Source organism: Gadus morhua, chromosome 5 (genome assembly GCF_902167405.1).
Source record: "Gadus morhua chromosome 5, gadMor3.0, whole genome shotgun sequence".
NCBI lineage: Eukaryota > Metazoa > Chordata > Actinopteri > Gadiformes > Gadidae > Gadus > Gadus morhua.
Genome location: NC_044052.1, coordinates 5266844 through 5287008, shown reverse-complemented (window position 1 = coordinate 5287008; position 20165 = coordinate 5266844). Strand labels below are relative to the sequence as shown.

The window sequence follows — 20165 nt, the reverse complement described above, 5'->3', positions numbered from 1 at the left end:
CATAGTCCAAAAAAAACACACACACTATCACACTGACCGTACCGTGGTTCAAACACAAACACACGCACCCACACACCCACACACACACACACACACACACACACACACACACACACAGGAATATTAGCATTTACAAAAAATGTTAGGACGGAAACTTGTGCTACAGTTTATGCATTTTTATGAACACCAACACTCTCGCCTTCATACAATGTCGGGCACATATGTACTTGAACCTCTTGAAGGAATTTGTAGTAAGAGCTTAAAATGAACAGAATGAATGTGTTCTACTTTTCTGACATACATGCATGACAACATAAATATGGATAAGAGGGGTTGGCTCAAATCGGGGATGAAAACTTCTTAGCAGAGCACTTTTCTGGCTCATTTTATAGGAAAGCGTTTCATTCTGTCCAAGGGTTGTTGTGTGTGTGTTAAATATATATATAAATAACACGGAGACTGACAGTGTCACGTCTCTTCCCTGTGACCTTGATCGATTGGCTGGTGTTTTATCTCCGAGCGGTATCCGTGGTGACGGAGGTGTCCCTCTTGCGAGCCAGCGGGGGGGTTTGGCAGTGCTTGTGGACAGGCAGGAGCGATGCCGGGGGAGGGATGCACGGGTTGGTTAGTGGAGAAGGGAGGGCAGAGAGTGACCCGTAAAATGAGTCTGATGCAGACAGAGGCACAGAGGCACGCGTACATAGACACACACACACACACATACATCTTGAGGGTATTGCGGTTGTGTGTGTGCAAGCAGGCCTTTGTGCGTCCGTACACAACACACCAGGACTCAGATGGAAGGCCACTGGGATGTATATGGATGGACCCCTCCACACGCATATGCATAAAAGCATGCACACAAACAGGTTCACTAAGGAGAGGTATGTACACCAGAGCACAATAATACAAACTAAAATACGATTGGCTAGGACAGTGCCTAGTGCTATCAGCAACAAATCTACCCCACACAGAGCCAGAGTCTCAAACCACAGAGGGCATGAACAAAAATAAATTATTCCATAACATTTTCATGCCGATGCTGATAAGCTAGATCCAAAATGGAGACTCCTTCCCATCCAGCAAAAAAAACCAAGACTTCTGAATCCCTTTGATGTTCAGGGTGCGGGTGTCCTCTCTGACCCCCCCCCCCAACCCTAACCCTACCCCCCCCCCACATCCCAACTTCCAACCCCGCTTTCATCCCTTACTAGTCCATCAACCAACTCATTTCAGCCCCCTCCCCACCCAAACCACCTCCACCACCCCCCCCCCCCACCACCACCACCACCCCCCCCCCACCACCACCACCACCACCACCACCCCCCCCCCACACACCACCACCCCCCCCCCCCCCCCACCACCACCACCACCCCCCCCCACCACCACCACCACACCACCACCACCATCGCCCCCCACCACCACCACCACCACCACCCCCCGTCCCCTTCCCGTCCTAGCAGGCGGTCCCAGCTGCAGATCATTGCCTTCGATCGGTAGGGGTGTCTGATTGCCGGAGTGGTGGGCGAGGACGCGGGGGGGGGGGTGGGGGTGGGCTGGGGCCGAGGACGGTGCTCGCGGTGGAGTCGTCCGGATCAATGCCACCGATTCCACCATTTGGCTCCAACTGTGCTTGATGACAATGTTGGCATTCCACATGCAGCCCGGCCGGGCCTGATCAAATCTACGCCTTCGATCCGCATGAGGGGGGGGGGGGGGGTTCGGCGGGCGCCCAGGCAGAGTAGACACATGTGCACACACACACACACACACAGACACACACAGAACATACAGTACACAAGCAAGTACACAAGGCAAAACACAGCCAATACCCATTTGCACCAAATGAAGACCTTTCTCTTGTTCTCCCCACTCCATATATAGCCCCCCCCCCTGCCAATCCCATCCCAACCAAACCACACACACACACACACACACACACACACACACACACACACACACACACACACACACACACACGCATGCATGCTAAAAGGTTATGATTAAGGTCACAACAATTAAAGGACAAACAATGACATTTCAGGGAGAATAAGTTGAAATTAAATGGGATTGGTTAATCGAACACTGCACACAGCGTTTAAGGGCCAACATAATTTACATTAGACACACCAGAGGCACATTTCATGGTACATGCTACAATGGTACATAGTAACTGATCAGCAAAATCAGCAACTGAAAGGGACGGAGTTACTCCTAGGTTTTTGTTTTTTTCCGAAGATATTCTACCGAAGATAGATTCACTGGTACGAGTGGATGAGGCTTTCAGACGAGAGTTTTGATAGGTGTATTTCTGCAGACGTGAAGCCCAAACTGTGTTGATTTGAAACGTTTACAGACACTTTTTCTAAGAACGTGGGTAGCCAGGAATGTTCCCCCAGAAAAAAGCTTTACTAGTGCTGCCGAGTTTGTATTTGCCGTCACCCTATTACACACTTACAGATCCACACCTACAACAACATGATTGGTTGAAACAAATGTGAAGCGAACGAAAGTGAAGCAGGCCAGCTCAAATCTGTCCAGCTCACCCGGATTTGAGCTTGTCTGCTCTCAGACTTTCGAATATAAATCTAAAGTCTGATTTGTGAGACTAATGCAGTAGTGACAAAAGAGATTACCATTGGATCATGCCAGGCCGTTTTATTTCCACAACGGGTTGGCCTTTAAAAGGCCTCCCCTCTTTTAGATGCAGCATCTATTTTGTACCTGTTTTGAGATATTCCCTGGCTTTTTTTCCACCTGTTTGTCTGTGTTGTAGTGGGCGCGTTGAAGTCAAACCGAGCCCTGCTGGAGCTCCATCTCTCCAACAACATGCTCAACAGCTACCAGGACTCCATGCAGCTGGGGGACCTTCTCAGATACAACCATACCCTGCAGACACTGGTGCTCAGCGACAACGCCATAGCAGACGACGGTAGGGACTTGCGTGTATAACTGCACAATTGTACATATTACGTCTATATATACGCACAGTTTTAAACCTGAGTACATGTGCTGGGAGATAAAATTGCAAGGTGCACCTGGATCACACTAAGTATATTCACATGCTACTCCTGGGGTGGTGTAGCATGGTGATTCGATTCATGGTCAATATATATTTAGCTCACTTACACTAGGGGTGTAACGGTTCACAGGTTGTGTTCTTGTCCCAGTTTTTGGTCATGGATTTCGCTTTGGTACTATATTATTTGTTTTGACCCAGATCAACCCATGGTACGCTCTCTATGGAATCAAATGCTGCATTCCTTTTCCATGCCCTAATATGAACGAGTAGACTACATTTGGTATTATATTTATACTACTGTATACCTTCCCTTTAAATAAAATACCAAACAAAAAAACAGGCCTCTAAATAACATTAATGGTAACCATGTATTAAATCCTGCGTCTTAAACTGTGGAATACGGCTGTTATTGCTATAAGCAGTCCCAAGCCCTTAGTGATGTCCTGCTATCTGGGATTTTACAACTGCTCGCTGTGTGTGTGGATGGATCACTAATGTGTTAGGGGCTGTGTATTATGGTAAAGTAAAGTCCTGCTCATATTAAGTATTTCTGTTTCTAATAATGATATGGATGTTACTCCAAAGTTTGCATCAAATCATCAAAAGATCGTTTTTTTCCTCCGTCGTACTATATACTCATCCATTCCGTACTTGCATGTCTGCGCACCGAACCCTACCATACACTTAACCACAGAGAACACATACCCATTCATGGCAAACCCAACCATCGAAATTATATTTTAGATTAGAGGTTATCATGGTCCAAATCTTGACTTAAATCCACAAAGTGTTAGTTTGGAATCATAATTTGGAATTGCCCTCTATCGATTAAATGCATGATATTGCATGCGTTATTGTTGCTGTCAGTTTTAGTGTCTCAGATCTATCATTCATTCGGGCTACACCCCCCAATTTTTTTTTCTGAATATAGCAAATGTGAGTGGCCACCAGATGTCAGCTGCATTCTTTTTTACATTGTTGGCGGAGGCTAGCTCAAACAAGTTTAATACTATTTTTTAACTGGTTCAAAAAAAAAAACTTGGTTCAACAATAATAACCCCCCTCCTCTCTCTCTCTGTGCGGGCCATCCAAGGTCTGGAGGAGGTGTGCGAGGGCCTGAGACTGCAGATGGGCGGTCTGAAGGTGTTGCTGCTTAAAAACAACCAGATCACCGCTGATGGCATGCTCCATCTGGCCAAGGCCCTGGTAAGACAGGTCGTAGGTGCTAGGCTAGATAGCTGGACGACTAGGCATGGCTAAACGATTGGAGAAAAAGTGAGTTAGTTTGGGTTGAAAATGTAATTTCGTTTATCGATGAAATTTAAAGTATACATATCAAACAATTCAAAATAGATCTGATGAACATGCTTTGGTGAGTATCATGCCAGGCAATACAACATTTAAAAAGGAACACACATAGCAGCCAGCAATTTGACATCATTTGAAATGACATCATAGATTGGTTAATCACAACTCTACCAACAGGTAGTGTTTGGGAATTGGGACCTCTAGACTATGGATGCAACAATATACCACAACAAATAATATTTGTTTTTGTTTGCTTCCAAAGGCACTCATAAAACCCATACGCTTTTCAGAAAAGCAGAATAGAACGATCGATACAGTAATAGTGGCTAATAAACCTTTCATCTGACCTTGTTGTGCGATGGCTGCACTGTTAGAATCGGAGTTAACGGGAGTATATTATCATCTGGATAAAATGTCGGCTTAGTGCCAAAGACATGACAAAGCTTTGTTTTTACTAAACCAATACCTGCCTAACACAAATACAAACACAAACAATACACACAGAGGAGAAATCATCAGGGCTTCACTCAAAATACATTCCCTTGAAAAAAGGAAAAGCCCCGCCTCCAGGCATTGCAGTCCCTAATAACATGCATTCCTGTCGCCTGATTGGCGGGGTAAACTGCACCTTCCTGTCATGTGAGGGGCGATTGGGGAAGTCAAAAGGCTAGAAATTAAAGGGCCTGCCATTTGAGAGTAACATACACGGATGTGGTGGCACGTTTACACACGCCTCACACACACACACACAGACGCACACACACAACCCCCCCCCCCCCCATATCCGCTGGCATTGCTACCAAAATGGAGGAACAGTTTGATTAAATAATAGATCTGTGTTAGAGGAGGGGGTCTCATGCCGACCTGCCATTCAACAGGGGATAAGTAGACGTCCTTGCCAGGCCATAATGATGATAATTAGGCCCGTGGCTGGTCGTGTCAAATATGACGATGGGTAGAGCTGTTATTAACCTTGCTGCTTGGTGTATCTGGCTGTCCCCCTGGCTGGTTGTGTACCCTCTGGAGGGCTAGGAGGAGAGGGAGGGAGAGACGTATAATGGTGGCCAGATGGCCGAGGATATTGGTTGTATATTTGAATGGATTTACAGGCCATTGATTGATGGAAGGATGAAGGGACAGCCCGACCATTTTTGCTGTTTTGGTTTGGGGTTTAGGGTCATAAGGCCGAGACTAGATAGTGTTCATATAGTTTTGGGCTAGTGATTCTTACGCCAGAGGCCTTAGGCATTGGTTAATCGTGTTGATCCTTGTTTACATTGATTGTCTGATTTTGATCGGTTACCACGATTGCTTCCGTGCACTCATACACATTGCAGTTTCAAGTATTGGGTGGCACATGTAATACTCGCCCAAAAATGTATTAATTAGTTAATACAAGTACATACGTGCATCACGCATTACCATGATGGAAGGAAGGCTGTCCATATCCGTGTGAGGGTTGCCTTCTCTCATCTTGTTTTGTCATAGCGTTTTCCCTGCACCCCCCCTATTCCACCCTGCACCCCCCCATTCCACCCTGCAGCCCCCCATTCCACCCTGCAGCCCCTGGCAAACTTCTAAATCCAACCCTCCTGTGGTTTTACGTTTGACAGGTTTCAACCATGCCTAACTCTCACACACACACACACACACACACACACACACACACACTCACACACACGCACACACACACACACACACACACACACACACACACACACACACACACACACTCACTCTCGGGTGCTCAGTCGCCTCTTTAATTGTCTGCTATTATCCCCGGCGCATATCCATTCGGGATGCTTGCCCCCTCCCTCTCCCCCATGCCCCATCCCCCATCTCCCTGCCCCCCACCCCCTCCCACCCCCAACCGCAAGAAAGAAGTTATCAGCACCCAAACGGCAACGTGCCCACGTGCCATGACTCTGTGTTGGCGTTTATGGGCTTCTCCGAGTGTGTTTGTTGCTGCCGTGGTGCAAATTAACTCCTGAAGAAGCAACCCCCCCCCCCCCCCCCCACCCCAAGCTCTCCCACCTCTTCCCTCTCCGTCCCCACCTCACACACACACACACATTCACCCCTCCTCTTATTCTTTTAAAGTGGTGACACTGTGGAGGTTTTGACGAGGGCGGCGAGAGGGTGTGGGGGGGGGGTCGCGAGGGAGGTGGAAGGGGGGGTCGCGGTTCGGTGGGCGGGTTGCAGGGGAGTTGCATGATGCGCTCGTCTTCGCACCGCTGGGCAACGTCGAGTCCCCCCCCCCCCCTCTCCCCCCCTTGCATGCTCCCACACACCCACGGATTTACACGCCAGCTAATCAGGCTTTAATGCTAATGTGGCTCTAGAGAGTCAAAACAGGAGTTCAGAACATTTAACATGAGATGAAACATTAAGGAAATGGAGGCGGGGCGGTGGCGGGGGGGGGGGGGGGGGGTGCTACAAAGAACACACAAAGAACAGAGGAAGAGGAACACTTAAAGTAAAGCAGCAGTCTCCCCCTAAGTACCCGCTTCTAAATTAAGAACTGAACTCGGCAGATCAAAGTATCGGTGCGTAGAAAGGATATATTGTACGAGCATATGTTGTAAACAGAAGACATCGACGCATGGGGTCTCATCCTCAATATGCAGCGATATGTGAATATTAATATCATTTTTGTGATTACAACGGATCCCTGTCCATGTAGCCTGTGCTTGAGACCCTGGAGGTGTTGGATATGGGAAACAACAGCCTGGGAAACAGAGGGCTACAAACACTGAAAGAGGCTCTGATGGCCAACCGCTCCCTGCTGCACCTTGGCGTGGCCTGCACCCAGATCACCTGCGAGGGTAGGCCCACACATCACTCACAGAAAGGCCTACCGAAGGCAGTGTGTTTGGACCCATGGATCGCCATGAATCCGTCTGTTAGAGCCGACAGGTCAAACCGATTAGAAACACTATTTGAGTTGTCATTACATATGCTGAATTTTATCCATGTTATGAATTATATTAAATAATGGAGCCATCTTTCAAACATTTTGCGTGTCCCATTTTGCTTTCGCAGTAAAAATGCCACTATCATGATAATGTGTGTGTTTGTGTGCTTTTGCTTGAGTAAACTAATTATAATATTTAATGAAATCCATTTAGAGACCTCCCCCAGACAGCACAGCGCCATAATCTACAGCAATATTTGATTTGACACAAGGTCTAACCTCCCATCTTTATTTAATTTTCCAAATTTTTCTCTGTTCTCGCTCTAGGTCAAACCTCGTGCCTTTTGACCTCTTTCCTCTTTCAAGTTCAAACCATGTCTTTTTTAGTCCTAAAATTTGGGCCCCTTTAGATCACTGACGTTCAAAGTGATACCATTTGCATACTCATCACGTATTTCCGTGTATTTGGCCTTGAATCAGGTTCCATTAGTGGCTTATTGGAGAACCGGACCAACAATGGCATCTGCATGAGCCAATTCCCATAATGAATGCTCCAGCATTAAAAAGCAACCTCACCTGCACTACACTTCAGACTCGAAATTGCACCTTATCGTTTAAAAGAGACCAGTTGTTTTTTTAAAGAAAGACTTGCTAATTCCATGTGACATGACAGATCGTAAAAAAAGCCAACACTGGCCTTTAATCCGACATGCAAATGTGGGAACAACTGAATTACAGAAGTTGGGTCAAAGAAAAACAAAACGTCCTACAAATAGGACTTTTTGAAACCAAGTTAATGCTACCCCCACGTTGTAGCTTTTACCAAACCACTTCATTTATTTCAATCTATAACTGCAAATCTTTCTCTAGTTATTTTACACGACTGAGGACCCATTTCAACATGGCGTTTTGCGAATGCGTCTTTCTTCAATTGTTTCCAATGAAGAGATGGAGGAGTAAGTATGTAAGGGATAATCACCTCAAGGCAGGGCAATAAACAGTTAGATATGCCCGGCTCGTGGACGGCTTACCTTCCACGAGCCGGGCATATCAAACTGTTTATTGCCCTGCCTTGAGGTGATTATCCTGTTTATTCTACTTCTTGCTTGCTAACATAATAAATCAATTCAAATACTTTAGTAGTTATGCTTTTTCTTATTCGTATTTCATGCTTTTAAATGTATACTCTGTTTGAGTTCATCTCACTCAAAAAGTAGTCCCCTTTAATTACGATCGATCAAACATGTTTTAGACACCTCGAAGGGCATTTTCCCGCTCATACCATGGTCACTTGCCAAAGAAAAGAAATTAAGATCATTCATTTCTATTGTACATATTTATAATTTGAATTTCGTCCCAGCCTTTATACCACAGATACTCTAGGGTCTATAGCATATAACCGCAATGTCTTATTACAGTTTAATTAATTTTTCACAATTTAACAGGTCTCATTTTGAAGAATAATTACAGCGCCATTCGTTTCAATGGGAATCGGGACGGTCTATAATTTCAACATAAAGTGTACATATTGATAATTTGAAATTCGTCCCAGCCTTTATAGCACAAATACTCTAGGGTCTATAGCATATAACGCGTTGTCTGTACAGTTCAATTCATTTTTCGCAATTTAGCAGCTCTTGTTTTGAAGACTAATAACGCGCCATTCGTTTCAATGGGAATCGCAACGGTCTATACTTTCAACATAAAGTGTACATATTTATTATTTGAAATTCGTCCCAACCTTTATACCACAGATACTATAGGGTCTATAGCATATGACCGCGTTTTCTGATTAAAGTTCAATACATTTTTCACAATTTACCAGCTCTCGTTTTGAAGGCTGAACAGACAATTTGACTGGAACTATTTAGCAGGTGTCCATATGGGATTAATGGACACCCTGCAGCCAACCAGAATCAAGTATTCCAAAAAATACAAGCGGCGTATTGATCTACTATTTGATGACGCTGTGCTCAGTCAGCAGCAAGTAGAACCGACAAGTCAGCGGGCAACCTGCCGGGTTAATGCCCTCCTCCCAGCCAATCAGAATCAAGCATTCTCAAATGAAGTAGAATAACACGTTGTTAATCTCTGAACTTTCAGAAAAGGGTGAAGACGCTGTCTTCACTGTTAATGTTCCCCAGTCACCCAATCACTCTGTTTATGATAGACGCCACAGTCATCAGAACTGCAATGTTTGTGTCTGCATGCGCTGCTAATCACTCATGGGGGTGTAACAATGAGTTATCGCTACGATGTTGTCCTATCTTAACGTCTTAGTGTTAACCAAGGAGCTAACATGGCTTGTTGTCATAGAAACATAGTAGTAGTTCAACAAAGCACAGAGATACACCTCATCCCATTGCTTCCCAGTGCATTTCTGCCAGAAAGCCCAGCTACGTGGACACGGGCCTTCAAAAACACAAGTTGTTGAGTGTCTTTAATAAAGTATCCAAACAGATAACAGTAAGAGACTTTATGGGAGGAAACTAAAAATGAAAGTAAAATAAAAGTAAGATAGTTTTAGAGGTTTCGTCTACAATATGTCATCAGTGTTTGCTTACTGACCCACAGGTGCTGTGGTCTTGGCTGAGTACCTGGCGGAGAGCCCCCAGATCAAGCAACTGGATCTGCAGGGCAACGAGGTGAGGCTGGGGGGCCTCATGGCCCTCTGTCTGGCCCTGAGGATCAACCTCTCTCTGGCCACGCTGGATCTGGACAGCACGCCCAACCAAGAGCAGGTGAGCCCTGTAACGGCCGGGCATTAAGGTTTTCACTAGTTTCATAAAATCAATCCTTATATTATTTATCAAATGTATAATACAACTTTAGATGAATAATCTAAATACAAATATAGTAATGATATTCAATCTGATAGCAGAACAGCACGTTTCACTTTCTTTCGTTCCATCTTTTGATCAATTGTTTTGCTGGAGGACGGGATCTGTAAACTCAAAAACACAAAGCACTCGGCCCAGTGTCTTGGATGTCTCCCATCAGAAGTTTTGCTATAGCCTAAAACAGCTGGATCCTAAATGAAGATTTTACTCGGCTCAGTCTCAAGAAAGACGAGTGGCTTGCATCGGATCTAGTGTCATGATTGGTTGAAATACTTTGGATCCGGTTCTGGATTTCTGGTTCCAGTGACTCAAAATGTGGCGACCTAAAGTTCAGAATTTAGGCTGAAAAATGGTGTCTTAAGACACCGAGGTTTAACTAATATTAGGTCTTCTAATGTTATATTTCACTGGACTATACTTTCACCAGTTGATGCAGTTTGGTATCCTCTTGTTAACCCTTAGGGACTAGGAAGCTCCATCCCTTGGTTTTATGCAATGTTGATCCATTCTGCATATCCCAATACCTTTTAACGACATATGGGGGTGTAGTAAATACAAGTACTATCTGTGTATTAGTGTAAACTATGAATGTTTTTTTCCAAACATTTTGCGGCATTGAATTTGAATAATGTCTATGATAGAGTGGCTGCCAATGCCTAAACTATACTGTCTATTTGTGGATAAATCCATTCTAAATCCATTCTGTCCCAATCCGGGACAATTATTACATAGGCTAATCGATAGTAGCCGAAGGAAAACAAGATGAGATCTACTGTGTGTTGAGAAACACTTGGCAGGAGATGACTGCGTTTGCCTCGGTGCACAGATTATGTTTGGAAATGTTTTCTTTCTGTTTGGCTGGTAATGTTGTGGAATTATGCATCTCTGGGCTGCACACATTTAAATGACTGTCGAAAATTCTTTCATTAAAATCATCCCTCTAATTAGAAATGAAAGGTTAGGAATGATCGCGGCACTGTTTATCCCCAACATTTTGTCTTCTGCTATGCATTCGGAGCCCATGTGGTCACAGATTTGTCACTTAACACAAATAAGTCATTGCCGTTCCGAGTTCATCACCGATGCCATTTTTCTTCCTACCTTCCATAAGCTTGCAAAGGCCTGAGGAAAGTGATGCCATAACTTTAATACATGCCCTTGCTGGATTCACAAAATAATTACCCACACTTGCCATCTGTTTGTCATGATTTTGTCTGTGCTAACTTATTTGCATATTAAAGCATTAATTAAAATCTCCAAGGAACAGAATACTTACTTAAAAATTAACTCTAAAGGCGATCTGTGAACAGCCCTCACCGTTTTTTTGTGTGTTTTGTACTTTTTTTTCCCGTCCACTTTTTATCCCTTTGTTTGTCTGCCTGCTGTTTGCCTGCTCTGACGTTATTAAACGTCCGCCTCCCTTTGGGTAAAGTCAAACGTAGGGGATGTAGCCTTTTTCCTGGGGAACAGCCTTTAAGGAACTAGCCCATTCCGCGTACGTATGCCATTAAAGCGCCGGGCTCTTCTACCCCCCCCCCCCCCCCCCCCCCCCATGCTCCAGCGCCTCCATATTGGCGGCTTTGCTGTCATTTGATGCTTTCTTAAGCCGCCATGAGACATGAATATCATTTTCCACCATTGTTGGGAGTCAGCGTGCATGGTCGTTTTAATAGAATGCTATATGGTTGTTATTGTGTGAGAGTGTATGCGTGTGAGTGTGTGTGTGTGTGTGTGTGTGTGTGTGTGTGTGTGTGTGTGTGTGTGTGTGTGTGTGTGTGTGTGTGTGTGTGTGTGTGGGTGTGTTGGGGGTGGGCTGGGGTGGGTCTCTCGCCTTTAAAAGCTCTGTCAGGTTTTGGACTCACACACAGCTGGGATTTGTCTTGGCGTGGCGTATCCAGGTGGGAGCGGTGACGATTGCATTTGTATAAAAAAGCTGCAGATCTTTCCATCCGAACACAGCAGGGGGGCCAGAGCAGTGTTCTCGCTCGCTGCTCAGCCCGCGTATCCCCGGGTCGCCAAGGGAGACGCGCACATCTCATATTCTTAGTAAGGAACAGTGTGGGTGTACATGTGAGTGAGTGGCAGAGAGAGGGAGGAGGGGGGGCTCGGGGGGGGGGGGGGGGGGGTTGGTGCCACCAGTGCGTCCTCCGATGTGTGGCTGCTTGACGGAGTTTGTCCCCGTCTATATACAGGTCTGCGTGTTCTTGATAATTAGGTGTCTACGTGTGTGTGTGTGTGTGTGTATGTGTGTTTGTGTGTGCTTACGTACGTGTGGCGGGCTTTACAGCGGCACAGGGGGCCATTGCAGATGCGCATATTTACAAGGCATGAAAGGGGAGGAAGGTGGTAAAGCAAATGGGGCTCCTCTTTTTTTTTCTGTCTGAATTCTTCTTTTTTTATGTCACACTGCTCCGTTTTATCACCGGCTGGTTGGCTGTTAATTATTAAGTATTTACGCATCTAAAATATGAATAGATTCAGACAAGATTCTCTAAGTCCTCTGCAGCTCTTCAGTAGGTAAAGCCGTTTACAACGCCGACCTTCCTACTCGCCAGGCTTGCAAGTGTTTGTGTGCGTATGTGCATGCACCATTCGTTTGTGCGTATGTGTGTGTGTGTGTGTGGGAGGGGTTGTTTATGTGTACATGCACAATATGTGTATTTGCATGTGTGTTTGTATGCGTTTGTGTTTGTGTGTGTGTGTGTTTGTGTGTATGTGTGTGTCTCTGTGTACTCTTTTACCTGACGAATGGTCAATCATGAGCTCTTTTGGGTTCAGATGCTATTAAAAAAGTGGTTTCATTTGTTTGTTTCCTGTGAACGGGATGACTCCGGAGATGGCCCGATGGTCACGTGGTCGGCCCATTTGCGGGGTGTATCTGTCGGGGGCGCTCTCCCCACTGGGTGATAATTAAGAAACGCAAGAGAGAGTGCCGGCCCCTGTGAGTCCCTATGTGGGGCCTTCCCTTGCCGTATTGTATCTGCGTGGGACCGTGCTGGGAGACGTATCGGTAATATATATATTAAATATATATATAATATAGAACTCTTATCTATTTGTCCCGATCTTGAAGGCTGCCTTCGTAAACATCTCTGAGACGAAGACGGGAGTCGCACGATGGACACCAACCAACACACAACATCTGATGCGTATTTGCGTTTTTAGCATCTTTTAGCGTAGCATTTTTTTAAGAAAGTGCTAACTTCCAAATGAACGCTTCCCGTAGGTTAACTCGTCCAATGTTACAGGCAGCGTGGCACACAAGAGAGCAGAGAGGTGTTAATGTTGCCTTTGGTATCAACAGAGAGAAGGGTCAGCATTGTGGCGGACATGACCAGGGAATATAGGCAATATATATATTCATATATATATATATAGGGACTGATGCACCTGAAAACACACAGGAAGCAACAGTATCGGAAACCATAGGTGGTGGACAAACAAGCATCAGGTAATGCAAGTAATGCAATCCTCTCCAGGAGACACAAAATAAAGTGTGGGTGAAGGCTTCTTGTATCAGGAGAACAGGTGACATCTTGAAGGTAAAGGAAACTCTGGGGTCACGATGTAGCGGTGTATGGGGGTACGCCAGGGGGGGGGGGGGGGGGGGGGGGGGGTGGTCTCCGGAGAAAGACGGGCCTATTTCTGGCACCTTGATCTTTCGGGTTGTCGGTCCCGGTGGGTGTCGGGACCGGGCCGGCCATGCAAGTAAGTCGACACTCAGGCAGTTCTTCGGCTCTGGAGGGGGGGGGGGGGGGGGGGATGGGGGATGGTTGGCATAATCATCGGTGCTTGGTGCCCCTAGGGGAAACCCCCGACGGTACTGCACGGCAGACACCAGCATCCACCCGGAACACACCTCGCTCACCGCTGCGCCTCGGAAGGGGGCCGGGGGGGGGGGCTCAGAGCAGCTGGGGGAGAGGGGAGTGCAGCCAGGGTGCAACAGGGACGGGGGGGCTCCTGGGATGGGAGGCTGCCAGTCCCTCAGCAGTGTGGATATATTCTGGAGGCTTTTATATATATTTACGTACACGGCATACCCTCCGGTAGGTACCCGGCGGTATATATACCTAGTACACGTTAACCGTTATTCCTGGACTTGTGTATTTATCTGGGCATCGTCCTTAAAGACAGGAACCGCGTGTTTCTGAGATTGAACGATTAGAGGGAACATGAAGCAAACTGCCTTGGCTAGTCACAAACAGTGTTTGGATTCAAACGAACATCTAACGACGTTTGAATTGATAGATTGACGTTTTGCCAGTGTAAATCATTGGGATTTTCGCAACCGAAACAAAATCATTTCACTGCCGGAAATGTATGCAAGCGGATGAGTCCCGTGATGAGAGATGTATGTGATGTGATTACTTGTATGGCACAAGCAATATTTTGACCGAGTATGTGTAAATGGCGCTCATTATGGCATACCACGATGTTGGATGTTAGAGCCGGCCATGCTTGCTGTCCTCCACGGACCTTAACTTTGGCAATGTTTTAGTTGATTATGAAACAGTGAGGCATGACTAAACAATGCTGTGACTCCTTGGCCAGAAGCCTTTGGGTCATTGTGTTGTCAGGGTCCACAGTTAACAAAGTCAATTTTAATATTGACACAATTGTTTCGATGCCTATAGTTATTTATAGAATTCAGTTGAAACTAGCCAGCTCTAAATTCAACATTACAATTAAAATGCCAAGAGCCTTTAATTGCCGACCGAGGAATACCTAAACAATTTCATGGTGATTGTTAGTGCTTCATACTAATTTCACACCCACTACTACAAGACATTTATATTCATTTGATAATAATGCAATTATTACAACTAACCTTTTTCATGTTTTATTGTAGGGCTTGCTCAGTACATCAGTATATAGGCTCACCGGTTAGAGGCCAGTGTGTGAGGATTCCACACAATAAAAACAGGCATTTAATAATGTCTCCCTTATTTTCTTTTACATTCACATTATGAATTGTAAATAATGCATGTACTAGTAGAGGCTTCTTGATTCAATCCTTTACAACTTGAGGAATAAGCAAGTCACATTTTAATTCACAGTTTTGTTTGTGATAGCTCATAACCTTACATTTTTGTTGCTTTTTAGTTCTTACTGTTTAACAGAGTGGATGACTTGGCTGGAGTTGCTGTGGTTTTTATACATTTAATATACAAGTTATCGTATGTTTCTTTCATCCTGACCAATTAAGTAACGTAAGAGAGATATGGTTTCCATCACCTTGCAAGACTAATGGGAAAATCCTTAGCACTCTCTGATTTGTGTAAAATATGATATTTTTCTTATAACCGAAATTTGCTTAGAGCTTAATTTAAACCAGGCAGGATGCCAGGATTCCATTTGTGGATGGGCCAGACTAATTGTGGGTGGTCCTTAAATTAAAAACGGTATCAAATCCTTGTTTAACCTAATACAAATAACTGACTAATATACAGTTATATTATCTGTGCATAATAGCTTGATTGCTCTTTAAATATTTTGTTGCATTGTAAAAAAGTTTCGGTGCATAGGACGGACCTATCCGCGATGGCTCCTTAGGCCTTTTTACACCGCCAAGCCGGTTCGGCCACGGCTTGGCACCAAGGAACGTTCCTCTCTGCGTCTTTCTCGTAGATCTCACCATCTTCCAACGTCTTTGTTAAATGCGACTGCATCACCTTCTCTCCCATGATGGTCAGCAGCTCGCGGATTTCACCGTCCCTCCAGTTAGAACTGCTCATGTTGATATTGCGTTATTGTTTCTGTTGTAGACCACTGTGTAGGGCCCGGAAGTGTAAAGATGTCTCTTGGTACTGAATTCCATTACGCACCATACCTTGCTGTGCTTTAGCGCATCACTCTATAGATCCAAGGCCTATAGACTGTACAAGTTGTCAGGAATCAAGTATTTCCCACATAGTTTAGTTATGCTCGTGTAACATGAGGCCGACTATTACAGAATTTAGTTTTCAACAATATTTCGATATCATTAGCAACAGACTGAGCTTGGCTTATTATTATACAAAGAAGATGCATTCAATTGTAGCCTAGGCTACAACGAGATAATAACTAATACTATAGCCTACCGCGATTTCACGGTCATCCACGAAGATAACAGCCCTTTAACATAAATCGGATCAAGCATCAATATCAACAAAGATTGCTGCATTGCAAAAATAAAGCATTTCAGATACATATTTTTTTTTCAAGAAAAGTTTTGGGTGGGTCTGTTGAACAGTGGATGGTCCTAGGTCCGTCAGGCCCTCCCATAACGCTGTGCCTGATTTAAAATACATAGATTTCTTAATATTATCAAGAAAGGATCTTTTTACAAAAGGGGAGAAAGGTCTTTAGTAGCAGGGGTGCCTCATTCACAGGCTCTGTCTCCTCATGCGGAGAGCGGCCCCTGGAACCCCTTATAGGTGTTGGGTTTCAGAAACGAACACCTTCTTTTTCTCTTTTTTCCCAGCACTCCTCGGGGCCTGTACATGGAAGTCTCCTCACACCGCAACACCTCATTTTTACAAAAAAAAATTAAATGCATTTAGAGTCACCGATACCACGGCAACACCGATGTTTTACCCACCCACTGCTCCATTTCACTACCAACAAGAAGCGCCTTATGATCCTGATACCTCTCAGAAGGGACAACATGAGTGTGTCTGTAGTAGATGCGAGGGCGGCAGGGGGGGATGGTGGTGGTGTGTATGTGTTGGGCGGCGGGGAGGGGATGTGTAGTGAAGAAAAATCCCATGTCTTGTAGCAAAAACACAACAACAACGGCGACGCGGTAACACACTCCGCGCTGCACGGCTGATGTATTTTCAGGCAGAAACGGGCATATTTGCCAGCTGTGTAATTTACTGCGGATGGCATTTGCATATTAAAGCATTAATTAGCCCCTCTGAGCGCGACTACGCGTGAGCACGCGCACGTGTGTGTGATTGTGTGAGTGTGTGTTTTTATCTGATTTGCGTGTTACGAGGCAACACGGGGGAGGATATGGTGAGGGGGGCCGGGCGGGGGGGCGGTGGGTTATTGTAGTAATCGTTGGTCGTGTAGTCATCTGTGTTTTGTGGTTCTGATGAAGGTCAGGGGGGTAGAAGGGGTGTGTGTGTGTTTGTGTGTGTGTGTGTGTAGCCCCAGGGGAAAGACTTTCCCAGTGATGCTGCTGTGTTCTCTAAAGCAAGTGTATACCCCAAAGTATACCCTATGTTTTGTGGATGACAACACTTGCATCTACTTATAACCACATGTGCCAACACGCACGCACACACACATACACACACACACACACGTACACCAGTACATTACTCCAGGAGGTTTCATTAGCAGGGATTAACTGATTAGCCTTGAGATGGCATGAGAAATTATGCTTTGGACGAAAAGTCATCACTGCTGGCTCCCTTCCCAAGACACCTTTGGGTGAATCTTAAACAGTCCTCTAAGAGGGAGAAGTGGAAACACACAACCCCCCCCATCAAACTTCAGTCTTCTCCAAACGCTTTGACTTGTTTTGTTAAATATGTGTTAAATATTTGTCTTGCCGGTGAGTATAGGAAGAGGCAGGCGCATTCAACCAACAATTCAAATGAATGAATTGAAGCACCGTTTCTCCCTCCTCCAGACGAGAGAGGTATTTGTGTCTATTGGCCAGCAAATCCCCCCGTCCTGCATTCAGACACGCGAGACGGCTGCTCAAACAAACTCAGCATAATGACCAAAACATGCAAAGTTTCCCAATTGATATGGGGGCTCTGCATAAGTGTGTGGAGGGGTAAGGGTGTCGGAAGGGGAGCATATATATATGAGCTGGGCGTAAGTGGGGGTATTGGATCGTGTCGCCTTTTTTCGACGGGCATGTCCTGAGGCGCCACGCTCAAACGGCCCCAGCACACCCATCGGGCACTTCATCTGACTTCCATGAAGCCCTTCTTCATGCCTCTCTCTCTCTCTCTCTCCCCCACTGTCTCTCTCTCTCCCCCTCTCTCTTTTGTCCTCACTTTCAATCCGATCGGAGGCAGCCTTCATCCACCCAAGCCTCATTCCGTTTTTCGCTTTTGAATGGCGGGCTTGACTGCAGAAATTGCAGTCATCTCACTGTCAAAAGCTCCCCCCCCTCCCCATGACACCCCCTCTTCTTCCACATCCCCACACCCCGCCCACCACCAGCGCCCCCCCCCTCCCCCCCCGGTCCGCCATGCGCGCTGCATATTTTCACTATGAATATGAAACGTCTTGGCTCCGAGCCTTCAACCACCGTCAGATGGGAGAAGCTCTCCTTTATTTTTTATTTATTTATTTCGGAATCTCTTCCTACGAATCGCTGGACCCGGGCAAGTACCTTCTCCTCTGACTGCTGGGCCCAGACAGACAGACAGACCGACAAGCACACACACCCCCCAGTGGCCAGATGATTGTCCTACTTCCATCCACCTGCCCGGATACAATGTCTTTCTTGGAGGCAAAGGGAACAGAAATGGCAAATCCTACATTCCCATTGTTTTTTATTTTTGGGGGTTTGGGTACCGGAGTCGCAGACCACCGGGTAAAGACCTCCTTGGGTGATAAGGCAAGACACTCCGGGACGTTCCTCCCTCTAGAGGAGCTAGAGAGAGTGATGTGATAGAAGGGTCGCCGTTGTTGGGTGGCGGTTGGATGGATGATGGATGAGAGATGGATTACCTCCATTGTTCCGTTTAATCAAAGGGCCTTCCCCTGCCTGCTGTCTCCTGGTGTCTCCACCCCACAGTGTTCCCATCACCCTCTCGTCCTTCACCTTCGGCTCTTTAGGAGGGGCTATGGGTGACCCAAGCCCGATCACAGATCAATACTCTGGGGCATGGGGGGGGGGCTAAAAGCAAAGTAAAGTATTGTCCTCGCTCTGTCCGTGAGGGGAGCAATTTGTTTATGGGGATTTAATCAGGTTAATGTTAAAAGCAGGTCAACAGAAGGCAAGGTCTGAAAGCAAAGGGGCCCTGTTTTGCCTAATTGTGTTTGTGGCGGTGTTATTTTTCAAGCCTTGCATCACTTACTGCACGCTATGGAAATGTGTTGACCGATAAACCGGGTAAAGCGCAGCCCGGCACGCTCCCAGGGGCCGCGGCCGGGCTGATGGGCTGCAGGATCCGGCCCACTTGCCCTCGCCTGCTGCTCCACATGGATCGCATTGGAAACTAGAAGAGTGTCCTTGCTGGCCGTTGTTCATCAAAAGGAGCATGGATCTGTGGGAAAGACCCTCTCTGCACGTGTCTATGAGAAGGTGGGAAACATTGGTGCACTGCCAACACGTCCCTGCCTCTCAAGGCAGGGACATCATTGAAGTGACTCCACCTGTTGGATGGGGAAATTGTTCTTGGTTTACTTTCTTTCTCATCTACTTCATCATCTCCTCCCCCACATCAGGGACACATCGCCAATGGCCTACATGAGAGCTTTTTCCCCCAGAAATGTGATGTGAAGAGGATGTATTGTATAATGGTGCTTTTTGGAACTTTGTCTCTTACCATACATTTTTCACTGTCAATCGTTCATTACATTCAACTGTTCATTACATACACAACGGTTTTGTCTTTCTCGGCGCGGGCTGATCTAGTTGTGGCGTCCCTCAGGGTAGGCGAGAGTCACTAACATGGCTTCACAACTGAGAGTGAGTAGACCCACACCCTCGTCCTTCACCCTCCGCCCATTTCCTATCCTGCCCTCTTCTCCACCGACCGTCCCCAACACCCCCACGCCCGTGCGCCCTCATTCCAGACTGGGGTACGGGGGGACCCATGGTGGGCGGGTAATTGGATTTGTTGTCACCTTTCGTTGGCCGCCGGGACGCCGGCCTGTCAGCACGGCTTAGCGATGAAGACATCACCGTGACAGTGAACCCACGGCGGGATGATCAGCTGGTGCCCTGGCCGGGCCGGTGCAAAATAAAAAGGCGGGGGTTGTGGGGGCTGGCTTGGCGTCGGTGCCGCGGCCGCGGCAGGCATGGCTGGCACCAGCTGTTACCACTGCTCCTGCTCCCACCTCCGCCGGTGCCAACACCATCGGCCCCCTCGCCAGAGCTCCTTGGAGCCCGCAGGGTGGCGGGGTG

At 46.4% G+C, this 20165-nt stretch overlaps 1 protein-coding gene across 1 annotated transcript in view; it reads left to right on the top strand.

Annotated features, from left to right (window-relative positions):
* The window catches only part of si:dkey-288a3.2 (protein phosphatase 1 regulatory subunit 37), a 54875-nt gene that overhangs the window by 18186 nt on the left and 16524 nt on the right, over positions 1–20165 (top strand). Inside the window, exons 7-10 of the mRNA XM_030356489.1 lie at positions 2777–2932; positions 4116–4228; positions 7014–7155; positions 9819–9985. Coding sequence (XP_030212349.1) covers positions 2777–2932; positions 4116–4228; positions 7014–7155; positions 9819–9985 — 578 coding nt within the window. The remainder of the gene's footprint in view (positions 1–2776; positions 2933–4115; positions 4229–7013; positions 7156–9818; positions 9986–20165) is intronic.